Source organism: Sciurus vulgaris, assembly GCF_902686455.1.
Source record: "Sciurus vulgaris genome assembly, chromosome: 2".
NCBI classification, from domain to species: domain Eukaryota; kingdom Metazoa; phylum Chordata; class Mammalia; order Rodentia; family Sciuridae; genus Sciurus; species Sciurus vulgaris.
In genome coordinates, this window is record NC_136462.1 from 94,142,022 (window position 1) to 94,169,851 (window position 27,830).

At 37.8% G+C, this 27,830-nt stretch overlaps 1 protein-coding gene and 1 pseudogene across 4 annotated transcripts; both read left to right on the forward strand.

Annotated features, from left to right (window-relative positions):
* Positions 1–9,399: 9,399 nt before the first annotated feature.
* AFG2B (AFG2 AAA ATPase homolog B) lies at positions 9,400–27,496 on the forward strand. Of its 3 annotated transcripts, none has more exons than XM_079129336.1 (8): positions 9,401–10,745; positions 12,911–13,096; positions 16,501–16,659; positions 19,960–20,169; positions 20,759–20,982; positions 21,945–22,080; positions 23,664–23,789; positions 26,511–27,496. In XM_079129336.1, exons 1-8 carry the CDS (start codon positions 9,651–9,653, stop codon positions 26,676–26,678), a joined length of 2,304 nt encoding a protein of 767 aa, XP_078985462.1. In that variant the 5' UTR covers positions 9,401–9,650; the 3' UTR covers positions 26,679–27,496. The 3 variants fall into 3 exon arrangements, 2 of the variants coding, with proteins under 2 accessions (XP_078985462.1, XP_078985461.1); XM_079129335.1 differs by having other exon boundaries at positions 9,404–10,745; positions 20,759–20,951; positions 21,950–22,080; positions 26,511–27,494; XR_013762194.1 differs by lacking the exon at positions 26,511–27,496 and having other exon boundaries at positions 9,400–10,745; positions 21,950–22,080.
* On the forward strand, positions 22,183–23,558 carry LOC306653686 (large ribosomal subunit protein eL21-like; annotated as a pseudogene). Its single transcript has 2 exons — positions 22,183–22,186; positions 23,054–23,558. The product of its transcript is annotated as a large ribosomal subunit protein eL21-like (transcript).
* Positions 27,497–27,830: the final 334 nt, after the last annotated feature.

A 27,830-nucleotide genomic window follows, 5' to 3' on the forward strand; every position in this document is an offset into this window, starting at 1 on the left:
GACCTTCATTACACGGACAAATGGAGCATTCAGTACCAAGGATAATATGAACAATGTGATTATTCTAAAGAAAGTTTCCTATCTGCTCAGTTTGAGAGGATTCAGAACATGAATCTTCCTCCCCTCATTTTTAGTTTTGCTACTTTGGAAACCATGGGTCAGCTTCTTCTGGAGGTAGCTCTCCCATTTTAAGGCCCAAAGGTCTCCTCCCCCTCCTCTCCCCTTTCCTCATTCTCCCTCTCTCCTCAGGACTGTTCCAGTGAGATCTTGTTAATTGGTGAAATATAATGGTACATCAAAGACTTAATTGTCTCTCCTCTGCTTGATCCTGGTGCTTTAGATTTAGTAGATTTTAAAGATTTCATCCCATTTTTGAGTGGGGTGTAGCAAAGCACTCAAGGAAATTCTGATGAAGTACATATCTGTACATCACTGTGATGCATCAGTCTCTTTCCTTTCTCTAGGCTGACCTTGACTCCAGCTTAGTCTACAAGATCAGACCTTACATAATATTGGGCCAACGACTCCACAAGCCTGAGTTCAAAAGCTCTAGGAGTCATTATAATTGACTAAAATTCTCAACTCTAATTTACCTAGGTATAATATCCAAATCATATTTTCTGAAATTCTTTAAGTTCATCCTCCTAAGTTCAAATAAAACCTAAGCAAATCTCTAGTAATTGAGGAAACAAAGAGATTTAATTATTAAACACTGAGCATTTTGTTCAATGTTGGGGTGGGAAACAAAAATTGTACATTATTAGAAAGGAGGGGTACATTCCCAAATCACTTAAGCTCTCACTGGGGAGAGAATGCAAAGCTACTTTAAATAATCGCCTAATAATATAAACTGAATGTATTTAGATGCATAACTGTTTGGATAGTACTACAGGACCTTGGATTAAGTTAAGAGAAATTTAAACCAAAGATCTGAAGGAAATCTATCTGGAGGAAATTAGATTTGTATTGAGGCTTTGTCAATGAATGGACTACAGTAAAGGTTTTTTTGTTTTGTTTTGTTTTGGTTTGGTTTGGTTTAGTTTTTTGAGTAAATGCTATTAACTCTATCCTCTCAGCCACTTTAGTGCTCTGGATGTCATTTCCTCCCATTTCTCAGCACGTTGCCTGGCATACAGAATGAACAGAATGAAATGGCCCTGAAGCCTTTCCATGACAATCCAGCCTCACCGATATTCACTTATTCACTCAACCGATTTTTATTTTACACCTAACTGCTTTAGGTTCTGTGACAGGTATGGAATATCCAAACAAGAGCAAGACACATTTTCTATCCTTAAGGAGTTTAGATAATAAAGGACATAACAACTATGATACAGTATCAAAATTGCTCTGAGAAGTATGCAGAGTACTGAAGAAATGTAGAGCAGGAACTCTCATCTTGGAGCAAGGAATGGGATCAAGGAAAGTTATTAAACATTTTTTTCAGAACTTAAATAATATTGGATGAACACTTATTATAAGTTTGAGAGTTTGAAATCTCTAGGGTTCTTTAAGATAGAGGGGATGTAGCTCAGTGGTGGAGTAATTGCCGGCCATGTGTGAAGCTCTGGGTTTAATCCCCAGTACTGGAAAAGAAAAAGTACATTTAGAAAGATAGACTACATTTTCACATCTAATATACCTCAGCTATAATCCACAAGTCAGTCAGAGTACAGTAGTTTTCTTGGCTGGATTAATACAGAGGCAATATAAGGAGAGACTGGGGAATGGAGTTTATTTAGGAGGTTTTGCAATAAATAATTCAATTAAAGTGATAAAGATTCCTATTGATAATAAGATTGGAAAAGGCAGATGGATATTTAGATAAGCTGGTAACACATAAGTTTCCAAGTGCATGTCATATTCAACCTTGAACACTAGCAATAATTATGGAGGCGATTCTGAATTTTAACAGACTCCTATGATTGATTTAACCCAAAACTTAACATATACAAAAGAAGAAGGAACAGATGACCAAAGTGGCAGGAGAGATGGGCTGTCAGAATTTTCCTTGAAAATCAACTTTGATGATCAATTCAGTCTACCATGAACAGAGTTTAATGTATCTTGATGAAACAAGATTTAATTCACATGGCATGAGTCACCAGACTCAGTTCCCTGCATTCAATCAAATTTGATTCAACAAGTATTTATTAAGCATCAAATATATTCCAGAATACTACTATATTCATGTAAAGTATGCCATATATATTATAAACATAATGCATATGTATTTATATGTAATATATAAAATTTTAAATATATTTAAAGTTAGTTTCTACCCTTAAACAACTTACTATCTAATCCAAGTAATGATATAGCCATCTCTACGTAACAAAATTGGAAAATATTATTATCAAATAAATGGCCAAAGATGGGTAAAGAAAAAAACTGGCCTCTTTGTATTTCTTTCTGTTTTTGTTGGTGGTGGTTTGTTTTGAGATGGTCTTGTTATGTTGCCCAGGTTGACCTCAAGTGGTCCTCCTGTCTCGGCCTCCTGGGAAGCTGGGACTACAGGTTCATGCCACCGTGCCTAGCTTTTTAAATTTCTTAAGCACACAAAGCATATTACAATCTCAGGGAATTGGCTCAGGATTTTCCCTCTTTCTGTTACACTCTTCTCCCTCAGTCCCTCTGCCTGACTCCTACTCATCCATTTAGATACAGCTGGAATGCCACTTCCTCAGAGAGGACTTCCCTCCTTCCCTGTGGTGAAATAATAAGGAATATACATATCGATTTCTTTCTGTCCCCAGTTCCTGTCACAGAGCTCCTAAATGACTTGAGATTTCTTGGGTCATAGGTAACTTTTCTAATGAGGTGACTCGTGCTGAACTCCTGGATGGGGGCTAATTACCATGATTATAAGCTTGGAGCTTTCAGTTCCTACCCATCATCTAGAGGGGAGGGCTGCAAATGGAGTTAATAATCTGTCGTGCCTATATGATGTAGCCTCCATAAATATCCCTGAACTTGGAGAGCTTTGGGGTTTCGTGAATATATCCACAAGCTCAACTTTGTGAAACGAAGTTACCTGTGCTCAGGACCATTCTAAACCTCATTCTTTTTACTTCTCCATCTGGCTCTTCATCTGCGTCCTTCATTATGTTCTTTGTTACTGAGCTGGTAAATGTAAATAAAGTTTTCCCCCAAGTTCATGAGCTTTCCCAGCAAATTAATAAAACTGGAGAAGAGGGAGGTAGGATATCCAATTTACAGTTGGTGGGTGAGAAGCACAGTTTGCAACCTGGGACTTGTGATTGGCATCTGAAATGGGGGGTAATCTTGAGGGACTGAGCCACTTAATCTGTTGGGTCTAATGCTATCTGCATGTGGACAGTGTCAGAACTGAATTGAATTGGAGGACACCCAGCTGCTTATTGGAGAATTATTTGGTGTGTGAGGAAAACTCCCAGACATCTGGTGTTAGAAGTGTTGTGCTGAGTGAATCAATAGCCTATGAAAGTAGGAAAAACAGTTCATTTTCCCCTCCCAGCCTTAATAACTGTCTAAATTAACACTTTTCTGTTTCCTTCAGAGAATTTTTCATCACGTTTTAATTATCCAGTTTATTTACTTGTTTACTGCTTTTTTATTGTAAACAAATGGGATACATGTTGTTTCTCTGTTTGTACGTGGAGTCAAGGCATACCATTTGTGTAATCATAAATTTACATAGGGTAATGTTGTTTGATTCATTCTGTTATTTTTTCCCTTCCCCCCACCCCTCCCACCCCTCTTTTCCCTCTATACAGTCCTTCCTTCCTCCATTCTTACCACCCTCCTTAACCCTAACCCTAAACCTAACCCTAACCCTAACGCTAACCCCTCCCACCCCCCATTATATGTCCTCATCCGCTTATCAGCGAGATCATTCGTCCTTTAGTTTTTTGAGATTGGCTTATCTCACTTAGCATGATATTCTCCAATTTCATCCATTTGCCTGCAAATGCCATAATTTTATCATTCTTCATGGCAGAGTAATATTCCATTGTGTGTATATATATATATATATATATATATATATATATATATATATATATATGCCACAGTTTCTTTATCAAATCTTCATTTTGTTGGCTTAGGATCAGACTTCCTTAACAGGACTCCCATAGCATAAGAAATAAAAGCAAGAATCAATAACTGGGATAGATTCAAACTAAATAGCTTTCTCTCAGCAAAGGAAACTATCAGTAATGTGAAGAGAGAGTCTACAGAGTGGGAGAATATCTTTGCCACTCATACTTCAGATAGAGTGCTAATTTCCAGAATATATAAAGAACTCAAAAAACTCTACACCAAGAATACAAATAATCCAATCAACAAATGGGCTAAGGAAATGAACAGACACTTCACAGAAGAAGATGTACAAGCAATCAACAGATATATGAAAAAATGTTCAACATCTTTAGTAATAAGAGAAATGCAAATCAAAACTACATTAAGATTCCATCTCACCCCAATTAGAATGGCGATTATCAAGAACACAAGCAACAATAGGTGTTGGCGAGGATGTGGGGCGAAAGGTACACTCATACATTGCTGGTGGGGTTGCAAATTAGTGCAGCCACTCTGGAAAGCAGTATGGAGATTCCTCAGAAAGCTTGGAATGTACCCACCATTTGACCCAGCTGTCCCACTCCTTGGCCTATACCCAAAGGACTTAAAATCAGCATACTACAGCGATACAGCCACATCAATGTTCATTGCTGCTCAATTCACCATAGCCAGATTGTGGAACCAACCTAGATGTTTACTGCTTTTTAATGCTTGACTTCCACATAGACTGTAAGCTGAAGAAGATAAGAACATGTCTTTGCTTTCTGACCATCATATAGTCAGCCTCTGGTACAGAATCTGAAGTAAATGTTCAATAAACATTTAATAAATACACAAATATCATTAGTTGAAAAGTGTGAACCAACATCATAGAAAGAAAACTATCTTAAAATTAACTTTTAGGGTTAGGGATGTGACTCAGTGGTAGAGCACTTGCTTAGCATGCATGAGGCCCTGGGTTTGATCCCTAGCACTGGCAAAAACAAAAGAAAACAAAACAAAGCAAAACAAAAACCTAAAAAAGGATGAAACAAGTAATTTCCTGAAAACTTAAAAGAAATACTTTCTGAATTAGTTCTATCAACTAGAACCTCCAAATCTTTTTTTTTTTTTGGGTGCTGGGGATTGAACCCAGGGCCTTGTGCTTACAAGGCAAGCACTCTACCGACTGAGCTCCCCAAATCTTTTGTAGTACTGCAAATATTTTCATGCCCCATTTCCCCAAATCTATATTCTCTTATGAATATATCTTATATGTTCATATATCTTAGCCTGAATATATGAGAAAGAATAAAGACAGAAAACTCTAAAGAAAATTTAATCATGTTACATGTTGGGGGGTTCATTACATATCTTAAGGACATGCCAAAGAGATGTTGTATAGTAAATCCACATCTGTTTGAACCAGGAACAGTTGCATGTGTCTGTTATCAAAGTTACTTAGGAGACTGAGGCAAGGGGATCAAATTCGAGGCTAGCCTTGGCAATTTAGCAAGATCCTGTCTTGAAATAAGTATTTTAAAAAGGCTGGGGTTATAGCTTAGTGGTAGAGTGCCACTGGGTTTAATCCCCAGTACTTGGGGGGTGGGAAGGAATATCTGTCTGGCATATGAGGCAACTTGGTAAATCATCACAAACATGTTGAGACTGAAGCATTTGCAAATCATGCTTTTTCCAGTGTGCTTAAATGAATCTCTGTATTCATCTATTACAATTTATAATCATTGCTAATGTTCAAGTATATTAGGATTAAATATAACATAATGGAAAAACAGAAAAGATTAGTATTCATTGTTCTACAGATGACTCATGCTAATGGCTTATCTATTTTATTTTTTTCAAAAAGATGTTTCATGTAGTGAAATATATTTAATATGTAATATTATTGATGCTGAAGGAAAAAATTCATGTATAATCATATCCTAAAAGGAAATAAGTTCCATTTTTTTCTGAATTCTAGACATATAATTTAGAATTTTTACCAATTAAATTTATATTACAAAGTTTAGCTTTGGTGTGTGCTTTTTTTAAAAAAGTTAATTTTTTTGGTATAAGAGATCAAACTCAGGAGTGCTTTGCCACTGAACTACATCTCCAGCCCCCCCCCCCCCTTTTTTTTTTAATTTTGAGGCAAGGTCTAACTAAGTGCTCAGGTTAGCCTCAAACTTGTGATTCTCCTGCCTTAGCCTCTGGGATTACTGGTATTGACCACCACCATGGGCTGACAATTGAAACTTTGAATGTAGCAACTGAAGTCAAGAGAAACTATTTCTTACATGTATCTCTTTTGAAAAATCTCAGGAAATATTTTAACAAAGCCATTTGAAACTATTTAAACCTATAGATGTTTCTAGACTATAGCAAGATAAGCTCAGTTTGTCTGGATTTTTATCTGCCACTAAATTTTAGATCTGAGGAGCGTCTCATTTTTATATTTAAAAATATATTTATATTGTTTTAACTTGGAAACTGGGATCTCCATGGGCTGAGACATGCAGAAATTATATGTCAGTTACAGCTGTAATCTGAATGTTTGGACCCACCACACAATTCTAATGTTGCAATTCTCACTATCAAGATGATGGTATTAGGAGGTGGGCCTTTGCAGGTGTTTAGGCCATGAGGGTAGAACCCTCATGAATGAGGTTAGTGCTCTTAAAGATGAGGTTGGAGAACCAGCTATTCCTTTCGACCATGTGAAGATACAGCAACGAGGTGTTGTCTTTGAAATAGACAGTGGATGCTCACTAGACACAGAATTTGCCAGTACATTGATCTTTGACTTCCTAATCTCCCAGAACTGTAAAGAATAAACTGCTGTTGTTTATAACCTACCCAGTTTATGGTATTTTGTTATAGCAGCCAGGACAGACTAAGACACAGAGACAATAGGTTGTTTCTTACACCTGGGAATTCTGGGCAAAAAACCTAGTGGAATTCACAGCTGAGAACATTTTTCCAATCTCCAATCCTGCAGCCTTCAGATTTATTTGGTTCTGGACTCCCTCTAGTGGCTCAACCTTTTTGTGCTTTAACTGATGCTCTTCAAGTCATAGTATTACATATTTAGCGTGATACTGAAAACAAATAAGCAAAAGAACCACTCAACTCCTATTAGAATGGTTTTCCACATGAAGACTATATCGCTGAATGGTATTATAAATGTGGATATATAGACGGTTGAAATAATAGTGTGTTGGAAAAAGGTCTGACCCAAGGGAACAGAAAGAATTTTATTGGTTGACTGAGAAAGCAAGTACAGTTCTGCTGAGGATGAGTGGATAAGAGTGGAAGGCCCAGGAACAGGATCCCTTGTTGATTTTGTTTGAGGCCTAAAGTGAGGACTGGACCTTTTCGGGGAGGGCAAAGTGAATATTTCCTATGAGTCCTGCAAAGTCAGAGAATTCTAGTTTGACTTGTATAAAAACCAATCTATAGACTAACCCAAAAAACGTGCAGTTTCCTCCAATGATATGTCTAATTTCAGAATACTTTAAGGTTGACTTAACTTTATTTACCACCTTACGTTTGTGTCCCTAAATTGGCTTTGGTCATGTCTCTTAACTATCTTCCATGTGTCCATCCTCAAAATACAAGTAGAAAAGATCTTAAAGTTCATGCCACTGAACTTTCATTTCCCGGCTTCTTGTATACTACAAATATTCATAAATATATTGACTCTTTTACATGGCAGCCCTTTACATACTTAAGACAGTATCATGTCCTTATTAAATCTTCATTCCCTTTCCTAGATCCTCACAGTTTCTTGGAACTGGAATTAAAGAATATTCATTGAGGTACAGGCATCATGATGAATAACTTAAGGGCATTTTATTCACACCTGTAGGGGCCGGGGAAAAAGGCTTTTTTGAAAATATGCATGACAGTTATTGAAAAGTCTGGAAGTAGTTGGGCACTGTGGAGCACAAATGTAATCCCAGCAACTAAGGAGGCTGAGGGAGAAGGATCGTAGCTAGTTCCAGGCTAGCCTCAGAAGCTTGGCAAGACTCTGTCCCAAAATAAAAAATGAAAAGGACAGGGGTCAGTGGTACAGCATCCTTGGGTTCAATCCCCAGTGGGGAGGGTGGGTGGAATCTGAAGGCCATAGAGAATAGAGGCCAATGAAATTAAGGGAATATAAGATTTACCCATTTCTGGACCTCCTCCCTGGATGCCTTTTAAGTTGTTTCAGTACTGGCTCTGGGAAAGTACAAAAGAGATAAGTTACAGTGGAGTCTAGAAGTCTTTCATACAGTCTGCCATTAAGTTTAGATAGAATGAGACAAGGAATTAGCATTGGTCCCGTATCCAAGAGTACTTTCTATTGATTTGATAATATATAATCTGGTATTACTTGCACATAGAAACAATAACAACATTCCATAAATGTAGGCACTCTATTTGCAATCAATTTTGTTGTTTCACAAATTTGGGTTGCAGTGAAGGTGGGAAAAATAAGAGGTAGGAAGATGTGAATAGTACTAAAAAAAAGGTATCCTGCCAGGCATGGTGGCACACTCCTGTAATCCCAGCAGCTTGAGACTGAGGCAGGAGGATTACAAGTTCAAAGCCAGTCTCAGCAATTTAGTGAGGCCCTAAGCAACTAAGTAAGACCATGTTTAAGGGCGGGGTGTGGCTTAGTGGTTAAGCGCCCTGGGTTCAATCCCTGGTTGGGAAAAAAAAGGGCATATTTTCTTGACTTTGAATATCTATCATCTTTTTAAATGAGAATTAAAAGGGATAGAAAATGAATATCAAGGATAGAAAATTAAGAGTAATTCCTTGGGAAAAGGCAGAAACCAGGTGGAAAAAGAACAGCAAGCAGTTGTCTCAATAATGTGGGCAGGTATCCTGTACAAGACTTAGTACTACTATGTCCCAAATAGACTTTTGATGAATAAATCAGGAATAAGAACGAAGTTATTGGTATGCTACAGATATATTGGATAGCCTAGCTTTCCTTCTTTACCCTCTCCAAGGGATTTTAAATGCTGCACTGTGCTCTTATCCTGCTATGTTGGTGTTCTTCTGTAGAAAGTTTGTGCGAGGACCGCCCCAAAAGGTTAGAATTTCGGTTATGGAAGGCGCTAAGGCTGTTATTTCAGTTATTTCAAGTCACCCAAGACATAATCACTATGATAGCCCCGAAATACTGTGCTCATGGGGGAACAACTGGAGCTTCTTCACAAAACACCAAGTCTTAGGCTGACAATCCAACAGCGGCAGTAGTAACGCCGCAGTCCGAGGGCCAAGAAAGAGTATGCAGTGCTGGAGACTCCCAACGTACCAAGGCCATACTTAATGGCCTCATGAAGTTAGCTTACGCTGCCTCCCAGACACCTGTAAACACCATCTCCATAAAGCTCTGGGATGCTAAACTTCATCAAAGCGGACCAAATCTTCCCGAGAGCCCAGTCGTAATCTCACTTTCCAATTGGTCCTTTCCCTTTTCACTCAACTGCTAGCAACCCAGCATCATTCCTAGCGCATGCGCGCAGCCTGTTTCCGGCGCGGGAGCGCTGTGTGTCCGGCCTTCCAGGTCCGTGTGGAATTCCTGCCCCAGTTTCCTAGGACTGGTTCTTCCAAGTGCTATGGCCCCGGACTCAGGTCCTTTCTCTGAAGGGCCCCTCTTAAAGCTGCTACCAGTAGATGCCAGGGACCGGGGCACCCAGCGCTGTCGCCTGGGCCCGGCCGCCCTCCGCACGTTGGGTGCGCATTTGGGCTCAGCGGTGAGGATCTCGCTGCCCGATGGCAGTTCCTGCCTCTGCACAGCCTGGCCGCGGCGGGATGGAGCCAATGGTTTTGTGCAGCTGGACCCGCAGTGCGCAAGTCCCGGGGCGGCGGTGGGGAAGCAGGGGTCCCCGGGGACCCTCAGCCTGAGCCGCTTCAGCCTCGTACCCTGCCCACCCCTGCGGCGCCTCTCAGTGTGGCCAGTGTTGCGAGAACCAGCAGGTAGGCCGGGTGCCCCGAGTCCAGCTGCGGTGCTGGAGGCCGCGCAGGAGCTGCTGAGGAACCGACCGGTCTCCCAGGGCCACGTGGTGGCTGCTCCGCCCGGCGACCCAGGCCCAGTGACCGCCCTGCACATCATTGGCGGGGCACCCAACCCGGATCCAGCCGGGCTGGTCACCCCTCGAACCTGCATTGCCCTCAGCCGTGAGCCTCCGTCAGCAGCGGAGCCGCAGGCCGAAGTGCTCCTGGGGGGCCTTTCGGAAGCGGCGGACTCGCTGCGGGAGCTCCTCCGCCTGCCGCTCCGCTACCCCAGCGCCCTGGCCGCGCTGGGGCTGGCTGTGCCCCGTGGGGTGCTCCTGGTGGGTCCTCCCGGAGTGGGCAAGACCCAGCTGGTGCGAGCCGTGGCCCGGGAGGCGGGCGCAGAGCTGCTGGCGGTGAGCGCCCCGGAGCTGCAGGGCTCCCGGCCTGGGGAGACCGAGGAGAACGTGCGCCGGGTATTTCAGTGCGCCCGGGAGCTGGCCAGCCGCGGGCCTAGCCTGCTTTTCCTGGACGAGGTGGACGTCTTGTGTCCGCGCAGGGGCGGCCCACACCGGGCCCCCGAGAGCCGCGTGGTGGCCCAGGTGTTGACACTCTTGGACGGCGTCAGCGGAGACCGCGAGGTGGTGGTTGTGGGAGCCACCAACCGACCAGACGCGCTAGACCCGGCACTTCGCAGACCCGGGAGATTTGACCGAGAGGTGAGCAGGCCGGCCAGGTTAGCTCCTTGTCTCTGGAACCCTGGCCTCTTTTTACCCTGGTTGGCTGCTTCGAGGCATTTGCCTCTTAGGTTTGCGAGTCGGAGGCTCGACTGGGGCATCTTGTAATGAGCCCTGAAGTGATCTGTGAGCCAGGACCTGTTTTTTCCAGAATTAAATCGTTCTGGAAAGCAAGGCCCATTAGCGTTTAGTTTTGCTGCACAACTCCTGATGATCCGTACTGTAATCGGTAATGTTAATTCTTTAAGGGAACTAGGTCTGCTACAAGAGTATAAACGCTAGAACATTTGGAATGACAACCTAAAGGCAGGATAGCCTCAAAAAGTGTGTTGAAATAAAAAGGGCGAAGGCAAAGAAGACCTAAAACAAAGCAGGCATTAACTCGGTAAGGATTTATTCATTCCTTGTAGGACATCAGTATCCTAGCCTACATTTGCTCCCAAAGTTGCCACAAAAGATTGAATATCTAGAGCTGTCCATCTAACAAGCTTTGGTCCTAAGTTGATTTAAAAAAAAAAAAAAAAAAAAAAAAAAAAAATATATATATATATATATATATATATATATATATATATATATATATATATATATTGTACCTGTAGATGGATGTTGGGGGCTGTGCCATGCCTATGGTGCCAGAACAGCACCTGATCACATTGGCAGCGATGAGGTTAATTGACATAAGCACACTTAGGTGATTTATTGTGCACGCACACAGTGTATGCGCATGTGTTCTCAAGCACTCCTAACTGCCTGCTTGGACATCTAGCGTCTGGCCGTAAGAGGCGTGACCCTGCTCTACACCTCCTGGAGGTGATATAAGGGTAGGCTGAGTGAGACAGCACAACACACAGCAGCAGCTAGCAGCGCAGCAGCTAGTAGAAAGAAGAAACACAGCAGCTAGCAGAAAGAAGCGCAGAGAAGCCGTTAGCAGAAAGGAAGTAGAAGCAGCAGCTAGTAGAAAGATAGGGAAGCAGCAGCTAGTAGAAAGAAGCACAACAGCAGCTAGCAGAAAGCGGCAGAAGGCAGATCGCAGAGCAGAGAACTGAGACGCATCACTAAAGCACCTTAGGTAGATGCACCCTTAGTTCACAGGATGCAGGACGCACCAGTAAGAAGCAGCAGAAAACTAAGAAGACAGATATCTCTGAGCAAAGTCTCTCTCTCTCTCTCTCTCTCTCTCTCTCTCTCTCTCTCTCTCTCTCTCTCTCTTTCCTTTCAAAGCAAGTAAACCTCATTTCCTCTATCCTCTATAAACAAGCAAGCAAGGAAGCAGCCCAGAGATAGAAGTAGCTCAGTTTCCAGTCCACCACCCATAAGACCCGTGCAAATTGTTGCTGCAGGCGGTGACAAATATCCGGGGATTTGGTACCGCAAAGAGCCAGCGACAGATGGACAGAATGACTTTATTTTATTTTTAAGTGGTGCTAAGGATCAAACCCAGTGCCTCACACTTGCCAGGCGTGCTGTGCCACTGAGCTACAGCCCCAGCCCTAGTTGATTTTTGGTTTCTAAAAATAGTTTGAGTGGGGTACAGTGGCACTTTCCTGTAATTCCAGCTATTTGGAGGCTGAGACAGGAGGATTGTAGGTTCAAGGCCAGACTCAGCAATTAGTGAGACCTTGTCTCAAAATAAAAAATGAAAAGGGCTGGGGAATGTAGTTCAGCAGTAAGCACCCCTGGGTTCAATCCCTGGGACACTACCAAAGAATTTTGAAGCTTAGGAATTAAGTAGTATTTCAGTGCTGTAGTAGGATTCTAAAGAGGAATAGTAACACTTTTAGCTTAATCTGTTCAGTACCTGAGTGCATTTCTTCCTTGTACTATCTATTAGACATCTCCTAAATAAATACCAGAAGGTCAGGGACCTAGACTGTTTGGATTTCTATTTCATGCCTCACTCCTAGAACTTGGTAGCTTCACTAAAATAACAAAAACTTCTTAAATGACATATATGATTTTCACTGTGTGGCTTTTCAGCTGTTGTACACTGGAAAATTGGGATTTTCATATATTCAGAATCCAAGATATGCTTAAAAGTTCATAGTACTAGTTTGAAAATTGTTCATTAATTATTGTATAAGTTGGTGAAGATAAAAAAATTTGAAGCTGTAAACATAATTTTTTTGTTTTTGTATTGTCTGTAGGTTATCATTGGGACTCCCACACTTAAACAAAGAAGGGAAATTCTGCAAGTGATTACCTCAAAGATGCCCATCTCCAGTCATATTGATTTGGGTCTCCTTGCAGAAATGACAGTTGGCTATGTTGGTGCTGACCTGACAGCACTCTGTAGGGAGGCAGCCATGCATGCTCTCCTTCACAGTGAGAAGGTAAGAAGTATTGCTTACCCTCTACATTTATCTTTTTATATGTTATTAATTTTGGAGTTTAAAAAAAAAAAAAGTGGTGTGTTTTCTAACCTCTTCAGGAAAAAAATGATTTCAGCAGGCTGAAGATTCCTAGAGTTTTCAACTTCAATTGTAACATCAAGATTGTCCTTTGATCTTAAACTATGTAAGGATGATTTAGCATCCTGAATTTTGAGAAACCTTTTTATCTAAATAGTTTGTACCCTTTCTTAATTCCTTTTCCTTTATTTTTACTCTTGTACCAAAAGTGGGAAGAAGTTATGTGAACTTATAGGTTTGTAACCAAAACTACTTGAAGTTTTAATAAATCCCATGTGTAAAGGTGTGAGACTATAAGTCCTTTGAGAGACAGATGACAGTACCAGGGTATGGGAATGGAGATTTACCTTTCAGATTCCCTCTACTTTTAACCCAATTTCTTTGATATAGAAAGAACTCTTTCTTAGAAATCAATAAGCTAAGACCAACAATCCAAGAGGAAATGGGTAATAAGATAGGTAACTGACAATAAAAGGAATACCAATTAACACGAAAAGTCTTCACTCTTAATCTCTGAGTATGTGTGTGTGTATGCGTGCGCACGTGCACACATGCATGTGTCTGTGCACATTTGACCTTAAGCACCTCTGGCATAGGTGGACCAGTCAGCTGCTGTCGTTCTAGGGTGGAGCCCACTGCTACTTCAGGAGGGGCCTATCTAAGCATAGTTACTACAGGTGACGGCTGAGTTCAGAAACAACCCAGGGGAAGTGGAAGGAAGAAAGTCGAAAGGAAGAAGGGACAGAGACATCTGGGAAGGTACTGGCTCCATCTTTTTCTTCTTTCCCCCACTAGGCAGATGAGGGGCTATTAGTGTCTCTGTCTGTGCCAGGGCAGACGAGAGATCTGTTAAACGTGGTTAAAGTTTTGTGGAGTATTTCTATTAAAGGACTAGAAATGTTAAATACAAACTCAGGGAAAAGAAATTATATGCCTGAAAAGGTTATGAAAATCACATGAAATAATACACAAGTGTTCTGAAACTATAAATGAGATTTGCAGATGTTAGTTGGTATTACCTAAAAATTAATTGGTATTCAGGTACCCAACATCTAACACTGCCTTACAGTTAAAAAAAGTATAGTCATGTGCTACAAAGCAATGTTTTGGTCAACAACAGGCTAAGAGTATGTACAATATGTACCATAGATATCATATAGCCTAGGTATGTAGTAGGCTCTACCATCCAGGTTTGTGTAAATATACTCCATGTTGTTCATGTGTTTGTGTAAGTAAACACTATGATATTTGTATAGTGACAAAATTAACTAATGATAATGTTTCTCAAAATATATCCCTATTGTTAAGCAAGGCATAATTGTATTTTTAAAAATTATATAATAGTGTTCTTTATGAGAAATTAAACAAGGTTGAAGATTATAAAGAAGGTAAAAATTACCTGAAACCTCACCTCCTGCAGATTAGAATTGTTAACATTTTTGGATAATACTATTCAGAATAGCTCTATATATGTGTATGGATTCATATAATCTCCAAATGATATAAAATTGTTCTTGAAAAATGGGAATTTGTGAACAATGAAATTTTAGAATTTGATTATGAGGGCAAATTATTTAACAAATATAGATAAAACAAAATAAGGAGTTTTAACAATACAAAATTTATTTCACTAGAATGATCAAGGAAGACTCCAAGCACAATATAAAACCTAACACCTTAAAAGGGATGTTTTGCTAACATGGAAATGGCAAAACATTACTGTAAACACAGTCAAGACTAGGAAAAATACTTTTAACCCAATTTCCTTGATATAGAAAGAACTCTTAGAAATCAATAAACTAAGACCAACAATCCAAGAGAATATGGGTAATAAGAAAAACAGAAAAATAAGAAACTGTTGACAATAAAAGGAATACCAATAAACATGAAATGTCTTCACTTTTAATCTCAGAGAGAGAGAGAGAGAGAGAGAGAGAGTGTGTGTGTGTGTGTGTGTGTGTGTGTGTGTGTGTGTGCACGCATGCTCATATGCATGTGTCTGTGCATCTATTTTTTTTAATTTAGGTGAACCATTTGAGAATGGATTGCATATATCATGACCTTTAATTCCTTAACACGTTACTGTTTCCTTAAGAATAAGAATGTTGCCATACATGATCACAGTATAGTTATATATAGTTAATATTCTCAGGAAGTTTAACATTGATATAAATATTATCAGATTTTTGTCTCATTTGGATAATTCTCCCAATCTTTTTAGCATTTTTTTCCCTCTGAAACAGGATATTTTTTGTATTATTGTATTTTTTTTAGTTTTTTTAAAATCACAGCAGTTTTTTTGTGTGAGACATTTAACATTGACATAAGTGATTCAGGTCCATTATTTTACTGAATAATCAGAATCTGAGTATACTTACCTGTTATCAGCACTACTTAAGCAATGTTGTGTCTTTAAAGTACACGGTGGCCCATGTGTCCATTGGTTCCTCATTGGTGATATTAACTTTGATTAATGGTCAGGGTGGTTCCTAAGTTTCTCCATTGTGTAGCCACCAAGAAATTTGGGGGAGATATTTCAACACATGCAAATATCCTCTCTCTGTCAGACTTTCACATCCCTAGATATAGTATCTTGTTCTTGCCAAAAGAGCCTTTACAATGAAAGTTGCAAAAAAGGTGACTAATTTCATCATTCCCTTACACAGTGTTGAAAGGTAGCAGGAGAGCAATAGCTTCCTATTATTTAAGGAGAATAAATTGATGCATTTTCTTTTGAGAACAGTTTGGTAATAACTATCAAAATTGTACGTGTACATACTCAAACTCAGTAATTCCACTTTGAGGGAATTATTAAATAAAATACTTGAACATGAGCATAAAGATTTTCAGTTGCAACTTTCTTTTTTTTTTTCTTTTTAAATAACAAGTCTAGGAGTGAGCTAATGTTTATCAGAAGAATGATTATGGTGTGTTTATTCAATAGTGTATTATGTGGTTGTCAAAAAGAGTAACAGAACTATATTAGTTGACATGAGAAGATTTCTAAGAAGGGAAAAAGTGCAGATAATATGTTTATGGTATGGTTCAGTTTGCTTATCTGTATAAAAGGATATACATATGCTTATTGTCATAAAACATACTAGAAAAATAAGAAACTGTTGACATTCTCTGGGGATGAATACTAGTGGGAATTGGGGAGACATTCAGTTTTTTGAATTATGTATATAAATTTCTTTCATAATGATAACAAAATAGATTTACATATTCCATAGAGTATTTTTAAAAAAAGAATTGTACTTATCTACCACAAAAAAAGATCACCTAATTTTTAGTTTGATTTTGCTTTTTTGGGTATGTTTCTTCAGAACCAAGACAATCCTTTGATTGATGAAACAGACTTCCTTGAAGCTTTTAAGAAGATTCAACCTTCATCATTTCGAAGTGTCATTGGATTGATGGACATCAAGCCTATTGACTGGGAGCAAATTGGTGGCCTTGAAGATGTAAAACGGAAGTTAAAACAGGTAACAATCTGCTTAAGCTAGTAGAATATTAGAGATTAATATTCTGTGTTTTTACAATGAAAAAAAGACTGCACTGAAACTGTTCTTGCTGTGATCACTAATATGATCCTGACACCTAAATCCAGTGATCACTTTTCAGTCTTTGTTTAACTGGACTTCTATAAACATCAATATAACTTTTTGCTTTCCCACCTCAACCCTCTTTTCATTGTTTTTTACTTTAAAGAGTTTATAATCTATGCATAGGGGAGTGAGGGGAGTTGGTGGGGCAGAGGGGATGGGAAGGACAGTAGAATTAGATACAATATTACCCTATATACATGTGTGAAAATAAAAATTTAAAGTTTATAATCTAGCTGGGTGTGGTGGCTCAGGAGGCTGAGGCTGGATGGGATCACATGTTCAAGGCCAACCCTAGCAATTGAGTAAGGCCCTAAGCAATTTAGCTAGACCCTGTCTCAAAATAAAAAATAAAAAGGACTGGGGATGTGGCTCAGTGGTAGAGTACTCTGAGTTCAATCCTCAGTATCTGCAAAAGCCTTCCCCCAATTTAAAATCTAAAACAGAAGTCAATAGATTTTCTGTAAAAAGCCAGATAGCAAATGTTTTAAGGTTAGTGAGCCAGTCTCTGTCACAATAATTCAATTTCACCATTGTAGTGCAAAAGCAGCCATAGACAATACATAAATGAGTACAGTCAGCCCTCTGTATCCACAGGTTCTGAACCTGTGGATTCAACTACACCACATTAAAAATATTCTGGGGAGGAAGGAATTGTGTCTGTGTTGGACACATATGAACTTTTTCCTTGTCATCATTCCCTAAACAATAAAATATAACAACTATTTACATAGCATTTACATTGTATTAGACATTATAAATAATCTAGAGATGATTTAAAGTACATGGAGGATGTGTGTAGGTTATATACAAATACTATGCTTTCTCTTTTTTGGTGCTGAAGATTGAGCGCAGAGTCTTGGAGTTCTAAGCACTGAACTATACACCCCAGCCAACATCATTTTATATGAGAGACTTGAGCATCCTTAGATTTTGGTATTCAGTCCTCTGCAGATACTATGATTGTATTCTGGTTAAATTTATTTGTGAACACTGAAGCCATAATTTTCACATGTCACAAAATATTATTTTGACTTCCTCAAGATTTATAAATGTAAAAACCATTTTTAGTTTGTGGGTTTTAAAAATACAGGCAGTGGGTATTACTGTCCTCTGACCTCTGATCTAGATGACTGTGAGACAGGAACTGGTAAACACAAAATGGCAATGAACAGTCAGTATGGCATAGATAGCTGCTTGTTACTGATTTTCACTTGTGGATGAAGGATACAACTCTCTAGGTCCTTTTGCGTGTATCAACTAAAGGAACTACTTTTCCCTAGCTACATACATGAAAGACTGACTTAAAAGTATCAGTTTTATTTTATTCATCTTAACTAGGAGATATGTCACCAGTGATTCCTGGAATCCTTGAGTCCATGAATGAGAGCATTTATAATATGCCTCAAGTTTTTCATACTCTTTGTTTCATTTAATCTTCATATGATGAATGAGATAAATTAGCCATATCTTCTTGGAAACTCTCTTCCCTTAGCTTGATTGTTAAACTTTCTGAGCACTCCTCTCCCCTACCTTAAATGATACTCCAAGAGGCTCCTGGGTACTTTCTTTTTGAAGTCTGTGAGTTCATGATCTTCTCAATGTCCAAGGTCTTGTCTATCCCTTGAAACCTGTTAACTTAAAAATCAATCTACCTTCCTTCCTTCCTTTCTTTCCTTCCTTCCTTTCCTTTCCCTCTCTCCTCCTCTCCTCTCCTTTCCTTTCCTTTCTTTTCCCCTCCCCTCTCCTCTCCTCTCCTCCCTTTCCTATCTTTTTTATTTTTCTTATCTTTTTGTCTTTCTAGAAGACATTTCTTCGGTAATCAGGACTATCAACTGACCTGCCTACTATATAACCCTATGACTCTCAAAATCAGTGTGTCCAAAATCCACTTAGTCAGCTCCACCTTGACACCTGAATTTCCTGTCTCAGTGAAAGTAGCCAGAACTAAATGTCAACCAAAAATATAGTTCCTTTTTGTTTTAAATATCCATCTCTTCCTTGCCATTTCTACTTTGATACTTCTAGCCTCGTGATTTTTATAGACAGAATCATTGCAGGATATTTCTAACTGGTCTCCCTGCCTATAACTTTATTTCCTTCCAGTGCTATTCCTTTCTTAGTGTAGACTTTAAACACAAGGACCATTGTGTTCTGACTCCTACCTCCACTTTAACTCCATTGCTCCCGCTTTCTTCCATCCCTGTTTGCTCCTTAGATGTTGGAATAAATTAGATGGTTTCATGCATATCTTTGTAGTAGTGTTCCTTCTCCTTGGAATGCCCTTTTCTGGTTGTTAGTTTATAATCCTGTTTCCCTAACCACAGAGTTCAGAGTTTAGGGGTCTTGTCTTTTTTTTTTTTTCTTTTTATTTGGTAGTGATTATATATTCATAATTAAGAAGGAGAGTGAGTGCTCTGGAGTTACATTCCTGGCATCAGTCTTGTTTCTGCCACATCACTAGCAATAAGAGGTGGGCAAGTTAACTTTTCAAAGCCCAAGTTTCTGCATCTGTAAAGTTATGATAATAAAACCATTTATCTTAGAGATAGTCAGGACTTATTCACTGTTTGGTTAACATTTATTTAGGGCTGGTGTCATTCTAGGTGTTAAGGATTTAGAGGTGAACATTCCAGTAAAAACAGCACAATGGACCCCACATGGAAAAAATAATATCAAATAAGTGTTCTAAAATAAATATGTGTAGCAGCATAGAGAGTAATGAGGAAGAGGTTCTGCTTTGGCTAGGGTGGTTAGAAAAGACCTCTCTGTGGGGAATGGATTTGAGCTGAGACCCAAATAGTAAGGAATGGCCGTACAGAAATCTTCTGGGAGGTTCAATAAGAGAGAATATCAAGTAAAGCCTCTGAGACAGGAGTCAGCCAGGTGTTTGGGAGATAGATTATGTAAGGCCTTCTAGCAGTGCCAAGTAGGGAGTTTGGACATGGATTATATTTCAGTTCTGTGGGAAGTCATTAAAGAGCTTTCAGCAGAAAGTGATGTGACCTGACTTAGTTTCTAAAATCCTTGGCTATTGTGTGGAGAATAGACTGTATTTCAGCTCATAATAAGTGCCTGAGAATTGCTGAGTGAACTGAATGAATTTATTGAAGTATTTGATGTTTTCATGTTATACTAAATTTTTGCATCTCTTTTTTTTTTTTTTTTGCATATTTACAGAGCATTGAGTGGCCTCTGAAATTCCCTCAGGAATTTGTTAGGATGGGCCTGACACAACCAAAGGGCCTTCTCCTCTATGGCCCCCCTGGATGTGCTAAAACTACCTTGGTGAGGGCCCTGGCCACAAGCTGTCACTGCTCTTTTGTTTCAGTGAGTGGAGCTGACCTCTTTTCACCTTTTGTTGGAGATTCAGAAAAAGTTTTGTCTCAGGTTTGTTACTTTTCCCATGTATTTAAGTTTACTTTTAATCTTTTATTTCATATCTCATTAGATAAACCCTTTTAAAAATATTAGTTTTCTTTACAATTATGAAATTTTACATGTTTATTTATAGAAAATTTAGAAAATTCAGAGCAGTTTAAGTAAGATACCTTCTATAATCCCTCTACTTCCTGTTAACATTTTGGTGACTTGCCTTGTCTTTTTTTTTTTTTTTTTAAAGCAAAATGGAAGTCAGGTCTTATCTTTCTATGGCTTTATTCTGCTTTTTTTAATTTAACATATCTCTTTTGAAATTTCATATTAAATATCCTTTCAAAATATGACTTTAAACTCCTATATAGTACTCCATTATTCCTTGATTCATTCATTCACAAATTCTTTGGCATTTAGAATCTTCCTTTTTGTACTTTAAGAATAGTGGGCTGAGGATGTAGCTCAGTGGTAGGATGCTTGCCTAACCTGCTCAAACTCCTGTGTTTAAAATAAAAATAAAAATTATACATAGTAATGCAGAGGATATACATCACATGAATAGTGTATAACATTAGCTTTTTAATATTTTTTTCTCTAACATTAGGTATTTCGACAAGCAAGAGCAAATACTCCAGCAATTGTGTTTTTGGATGAAATTGACTCAATACTGGGATCTCGCTCAGTCAGCAAAACAGGATGTGATGTTCAAGAGCGAGTTCTTTCTGTTCTCCTGAATGAGTTAGATGGTGTGGGATTTAAGACAATAGAAAGAAGAGGAAGTAAATCAAATCCACAGGGTAAATACCAGGAGCTGAAAAAAATGAAGAGGTATTTATTAGCCAGAGCACACCAAAAATCCAGACCAACACTAAATAGAATTCTTACATGCTCTCGCTTTTCCTGTGCTGATTTACTTAGAGGGATTTATGTAATTTCATTTCGACTCTTGGAATTTTTAAAAGGCTGTGGAAATTGTGATTTGGCCAGGAAAGCTGAAGTAAATTTTATAATTATCTTTGATGTGTATGAATATGAATTTTATTTTCCAAGTCTCTTTTCCAGCTACAGTTTGGTTTCTATTCATTATCCCTAGTAGATAATTTTCTAATTAGAAGACACCCATGAGGTTATCAAAATAAATCTTATAATGCAGGTATTCCTTAAATACCATTTGGCAGGTATTCACCCATCCTTTGTTACACTACTTGCAAATACATGGAACTCCTTACTTGGAGGGATTTATGTCACTGAAAAACTGTTCAGATTATTCAGTTCAACAAATGGTTTTGATTGCTTATTGAATATAAGACCTTGCTCTGTCCACTTTTAAACATTTCTTCATCAAGGATATGTTTGCAGCTTAGGTTATTTGTCATTATTTATCTCTCTTTGGGATAACCAAGACTTTTCAGAGCCTTACATTTCTACCTGCTGAGTCATTTGCTTCTGTCTTTTCAGGTAGTCCTTTTGAGTTGTAATTATTCATCGAGTGTTCAGGTACATCAGATCACTAGGTAGGACACTTTTTTGGTGCAGTGAGGCTTTTCATCAGTTCTCACATGGAGAAAAAATTCTCTCAGGACTATCTACTTCCTTCCTGCACACAAAGTAACTCTTTGATGAATGATTTGTTTCTGGAGTACCTTGATGTCAAGGTGGTCTAGATAGGAGGAGGTATAACATTCTGATCCAAAGAAATAGAAATCTCTATTTAAAAACAAATGGACTTTCTGATCCATAACTTGAAAAAAAAAATTTTTATTGATATTACTTTGTGTTATATGTTTTCCCTCAGAGTTTCAAGAAGTTTTTAATCAAAATGTCATGATTGTTGCGGCAACAAATAGACCTGATGTGTTAGATGATGCATTGTTACGACCTGGAAGATTGGATAAGATTATCTATATTCCCCCTCCAGATCAGAAGGTAATCACTGTAGACATTTACACTGTGAACATCTTAACACACATCAACATCTGCACTACAAAAGCTTGGCAGAATTAATTTCCAAACTGGACATAATTGAACATGGGTATCCTCACACTAGACTTCAAGTATTTCCCTTCCTGGTGGCCCTTCATAAAATCATAAACTTGATCTGCTCTCACTAGATACTTGACCCTGTTTTCAGAAAAACAAACCTGAAAGTAAGGTAGTTACCTGATGGCATTGTTGTGGCAGACTGCTGAGTCTCGAGTCTATTCAACATTATTTTGCAACTGCAATGGAGGAGTCCTAGAGAGTTAAAAGAAGATAAAAGGGTTTTGGAGATAATCTGGGTTAGCATCCTCATTTCACAGACGAGAGATTTGAGATTACAGAGATTATGCGTTGTATCTACAGTTAATCCTTTGCCCTTAACATCCAGAACCATTGACAGGGTGTGAGTCAAATGGATTTTTTCTTTCCTTGGGCTTTTGTCAAATTTTGAAGGAAATAAAGACAAAACTTAAATGTCTGTAATACTTTTAAATTTTATCTACTAATTGATGTATTTTCATGATAAATTATTCTAGTAGTACTCTTTGTACCCAAGAGAGATTTGTCTTGTGTCTTAAAGATATATGTCTACAGTAGACTACTTTAAAAATTCATTATAAAAGTATTAAAATTTTTTATGATGTCATTATTTTTACCATTGTCACATGGGTCATTGAAGACTTAATTTTTCTTACTCTTCAAAAGTAAAGATGTGACTTTGTTTTTTTACTGTTTGATTCTCAAATATATATATATATTTGAGTGTATATATATTATATATGCATATATATGTATATATATTATGTATACATGTGTTATATATACATATATATCTGTATATGATAGATAACTCAAACTTAAAATGTTTTAATATATCATCATGTCACTGGAACCGCCATCTTCCAGTAATTCACCACAGTGACGAACACAAAGGGAAAGAGGAGAGGAACCTGATATATGTTCTCTAGGCCTTTTAGAAAACATGGAGTTGTACCTTTGGCTACATATATGTGAATGTACAAAAAGGGTGATTTTGTAGACATTAAGGGAATGGGTACTGTTCAAAAAGGAATGCCCCACAAATGTTATCATGGCAAAACTGGGAGAGTCTATAATTTAGCTAGCATACTGCTGGCATTGTTGTAAATAAGCAAGTTAAGAGCAAGATTCTTGCCAGGAGAATTAATGTGCATATTGAGCATATTAAGCACTCTAAGAGCTGAGACAGCTTCCTGACACATGTGAAGGAAAATGATCAGAAAAAGAAGGAAGCCAGAGAGGAAGGTACCTGGGTTCAGCTGAAGCACCAGCCTGCTCCACCCAGAGAAGCACATTTTGTGAGAACAAATGGAAAGGAGCCTGAGCAACTAGAACCTGTTTCCTATGAATTCATGGCATAATAAATGTAAATGTAAAAAAATAAAAGCCTGTGAACTTAAAAAAAAAAAAAAAATATATATATATATATATATATATATATATAATTGTTTCAAACATAAATGTTAATAAGGTTTTTTATTTTGTTCCAGGGCAGGCTTTCTATTTTAAAAGTCTATACAAAAACCATGCCAATGGGGTCTGATGTTGCCTTAGAAAACCTCGCAGCAGAAACCAGTTTTTTCTCTGGAGCTGATCTTAGAAACCTCTGCAAAGAAGTAAGTTAATTAGCGAAGTAATCAATCTATGGTTCAAAACATTTCATCATTTAAATCTTCATTCACTCAAAAACATTAACTATAAGTCTTCTTTGTAACAAATACCATTCAATGGGACAGACAGGGATGGCCCCTTTCCTTACAGGGTAGATACAGATTAGTCAGGAGGGGGCAGAAACTGAAAATATGTAGAGTTGGGGCAGTCTAGGGTGCGATGGGAGCATGTAGGAAGGACTTTAGCCCAGACTTGGGACTTCAGGGAAGGCTTTTTGAGAGAAGATATGTAAATTGAGGTTGAAAAGCTAATCCAGGGAGCTAGCCAGCTAAGAGTGGAGGGGACTCTTTGAAGCAGTGGAAGTAAAATGTGAAGAGGATTAGAATAAAGAGATGACCTGACATTACTGAATCTTAGAGTGGAGAAAGACAAGAAATAAACCTGAAGAAATGGACCAAAATCAGAGCAGGTGGGCCCTTGTAAGTCTTTAAGGTCTTTAGGTTTCATTTTGAAGACAGAAGACATTGTGGGTTTTTCCTTTTCTGTCAGCTTTTACTAAATATAACATTCAGAAAGCACAGATCATAAAGATATGGTTTATGGAATTAATATAAAGTGGTCACAAGTTTTAACTACCATGCATGTCAAGAAATAGAATAATATCAGCACACCAGAATTTTTCTTTGGGCCCTTTCTACCTCTGTTCCCTGCCACCTCCCAAAAGGGAGCTATTTTCCTGACTTAAAACATTGGGAACTGGTTTGCCTGCTCTTGAACTTTATACAAGTGGAACCTTAACTTATATAGTGTTTTCTGTCTGCTTCTTTAACTCAAGATTGTGTTTGAAGCTCATCTGTAGTTTTGTGTGTAGCTATAATTTGTTTCTTTCCATTGCTTTATAATCTAGTGTATGAACAGTGTACATCTATTCATTCTTAAAATTTTGAACTTCTGGGTTTCTACTTGTTATTATAATTCTGCTGCTATGGATAGTCTTTATAAGTTTATTGGTGCATGTGTGTAGTTATGTCTTTCATGTATGTATATAGTTACAAGGAGAATTTCTGGGTCAGTCTGTATGCTTTTTTTTTGTATGCTTTATCTTTTATTAGCTAAAAGTCTTAAAACTTTCCTACTCCAAGGTTAAGAACTGTCTCATCTTTAAAAATATATATGGGCTCATTATGTATTATTCTACAGCTTGCTTTTTTTTTTTTTTTTTTTTTTCCTCACTAGAGGCTAGAGTTTTAATGTTGGAGAAATTCTGGTCTATTAAGTGGATGTTTTTTTTTTTTTTACAGACTGCATTTTGATTATTGTATACAAATGGGGTATATCATTTTGTTTCTATGTGGTTGTGCATGATGTAGATTCATACCATTCATGTAATCATACATGTACATAGGGTAATGATGTCTGTCTCATTCCACAATTTTTCATACCCCACTCCCTCTCATTTCCCTCTACGTAATGTAAAGTTCCTTTATTCTTCTCTTACCCCCCAACCCCCATCTCCCATTATATATCATTGTCCACTTATCAGGGAAAACATTCGGCCTTTGGTTTTTTGGGATTGGCTTATTTCATTCAGCATGATATTCTCCAATTCCATCCATTTATTTGCAAATGCCATAATATTATTATTATTTATGACAATAATATTCCATTGTTATATATACCACAGTTTCTTTATCCATTCATCTGTTGAAGGGCGTGTAGGTTGGTTCCACAATATAGCTATTGTGAATTGAGCAGCTGTGAACATTGATGTGGCTGCATTACTGTAGTATGCTAATTTTAAGTCCTTTGGGTATAAACTGAGTGGGATAGCTGGATCAAAAGGTGGGTCCATCCCAAGTTTTCTGAGGATTCTCCACACTGCTTTCTAGAGTGGCTGCACCAATTTGCAACTCCACCCACAATGTAAAAGTTTGCCTTTTCCTCCAAATTCATGCCAACATCTATTATTGTTTGTGTTCTTGATAATCGCCATTCTAATTGGAGTAAGATGAAATCTTAGAGTTGTTTTAATTTGCATTTCTCTAAGTACTAGAGATGTTGAACACTTTTTCATATATTTATTAATTGCCTGTGTTTCTTCTGTAAAGTGTCTGTCCAGTTCCTTGGCCCATTTATTGATCAGGTTCTCTGTATTTTTGGTGTAAAGTTTTATAAGTTCTTTATAAATTTTGGAGATAAGTGGTCTATCTGAAGTGGGTGTGGAAAAGATTTTCTCCCACTCTGTAGGCTCTCTTTTCACATTATTGATTGTATCCTTTGCTGAGAAAAAGCTTTTTAGTTTGAGTCCATCCCATTTATTGGTTCTTGCTTTGATTTCTTGTGCTTTGGGAGTCTTGTTGAGGAAGTCTGTTCCTAAGCCAATGTGATGAAGATTTGGGCCTACTTTGTCTTCTATTTGGTGCAGAATCTCTGGTCTAACTCCTAAGTCCTTGATCCATTTTAAGTTGAGTTTTGTTCAGGGTGAGAGAGAGAGGTTTAATTTCATTTTACTGCATATGGATTTCCAGTTTTTTTAAGTGCATTTTTAATCACCTTTAACTTTTTAGCTTAATTTTATAAAATGACATGAATGTTGGAATCCTATGAAGTGAGATGAGGTTTTACATTCAGATTTTAAAGTATCACTGAAGATCATTCATAAAACAACAACAACAACAAAAAGAAATAAAGCAAATTAACAGTTTCCTGTTGGTTGTCTTTTACAGGCTGCTTTGCTGGCTCTACAAGAAAATGGATTGGAAGCAACCTCAGTGAATCAAGAACACTTTCTAAGATCACTTAAGACTGTAAAACCATCCTTAAGTCATAAGGACTTGACTTTATATGAAAACTTATTTAAGAAAGAAGGATTTTCTAATGGGGAAGATATTTAAAAATTACATTATTATTCAGTTGTTCACATTTATAGAAATGTGAGCTTGCCTTTGGTTTCCAACTTCACACTTTGAGTCTGTGTGTATATTTTCTGTAAATAAATAAAAATATAGGTTTAGGGATGTATCTTGGTAATAGAGCTTTCCTAGCATGTGCAATGCCCTGGTTTCTGTCCCTAGCACTGCAAATACAAAATAAAAAATTTATACCTTATAAGCTAAGGCTCATCCTACTTCTAAAAGTTATATTAAAATCCTGTAATTTAGTAAGAAAGCATATGCTTATGTTTGTGTGTATGTTGACTTTGTAAGGGTAGTTATTTTTGGCTAATTGCTTTTTGGTAACTTTGAAATAATTTCATATTTACAAAAAAGTTGCAAGAACAATATAAAGAACTCATATACTCTGTACTCTTAATTTACATTCACCAAATTTTAACATTTTGCCACATTCTTCTCCCTAGTATTTTTCTGAACAATTTGAGAATAGAATATAGGCATGCATCACTTGATTATGGGGATATATACTGAGAAATGTATCATTAGAGGGCTGGGGTTGTAGCTCAGTGGTAGAGTGCTTGCCTAACGTGAGGTACTGGGTTCGATTCTCAACACTACATAAAAATAAACAATTAAAATAAAGGTATTGTATCCATCTACAATTAAAGTTTTTTTAAAATTAAAAAAATGCATCATTAGGCAATTTTGTTATTGTGTGTATCATGGAGTATACTTGCACTAAGATGGCTATAAGATCACCAGGCAATATAATCTAATGAAATTTCCATCATATGTGATCCATCATTGATTGAGAGCTTGCTATGTGATATATGACTATATATACATCATAACCCCTGAAAATATATTTAGATTGTAATTACATTAATTAAATTATAAAACTTTATATTACAATTATAATAAAACATTCCTTACTATTATTTGTAACTATAATTGAACTTTGGAAGTCTCCCAAGAACCTTGACCATGTATCTGCCCTTACTGAAATACCCAATAAATGACAGTCTAATAAGAATTTTTTTGATTCAGTTTTAATCAGATTTGAGGATGGCTCTGGGAAACTTCCAGAACTGTATTCTTAATCTGTGAGACAATGCTTCAGCTTTTAAGCACCTTTCTTCTGGTGAGGTGATG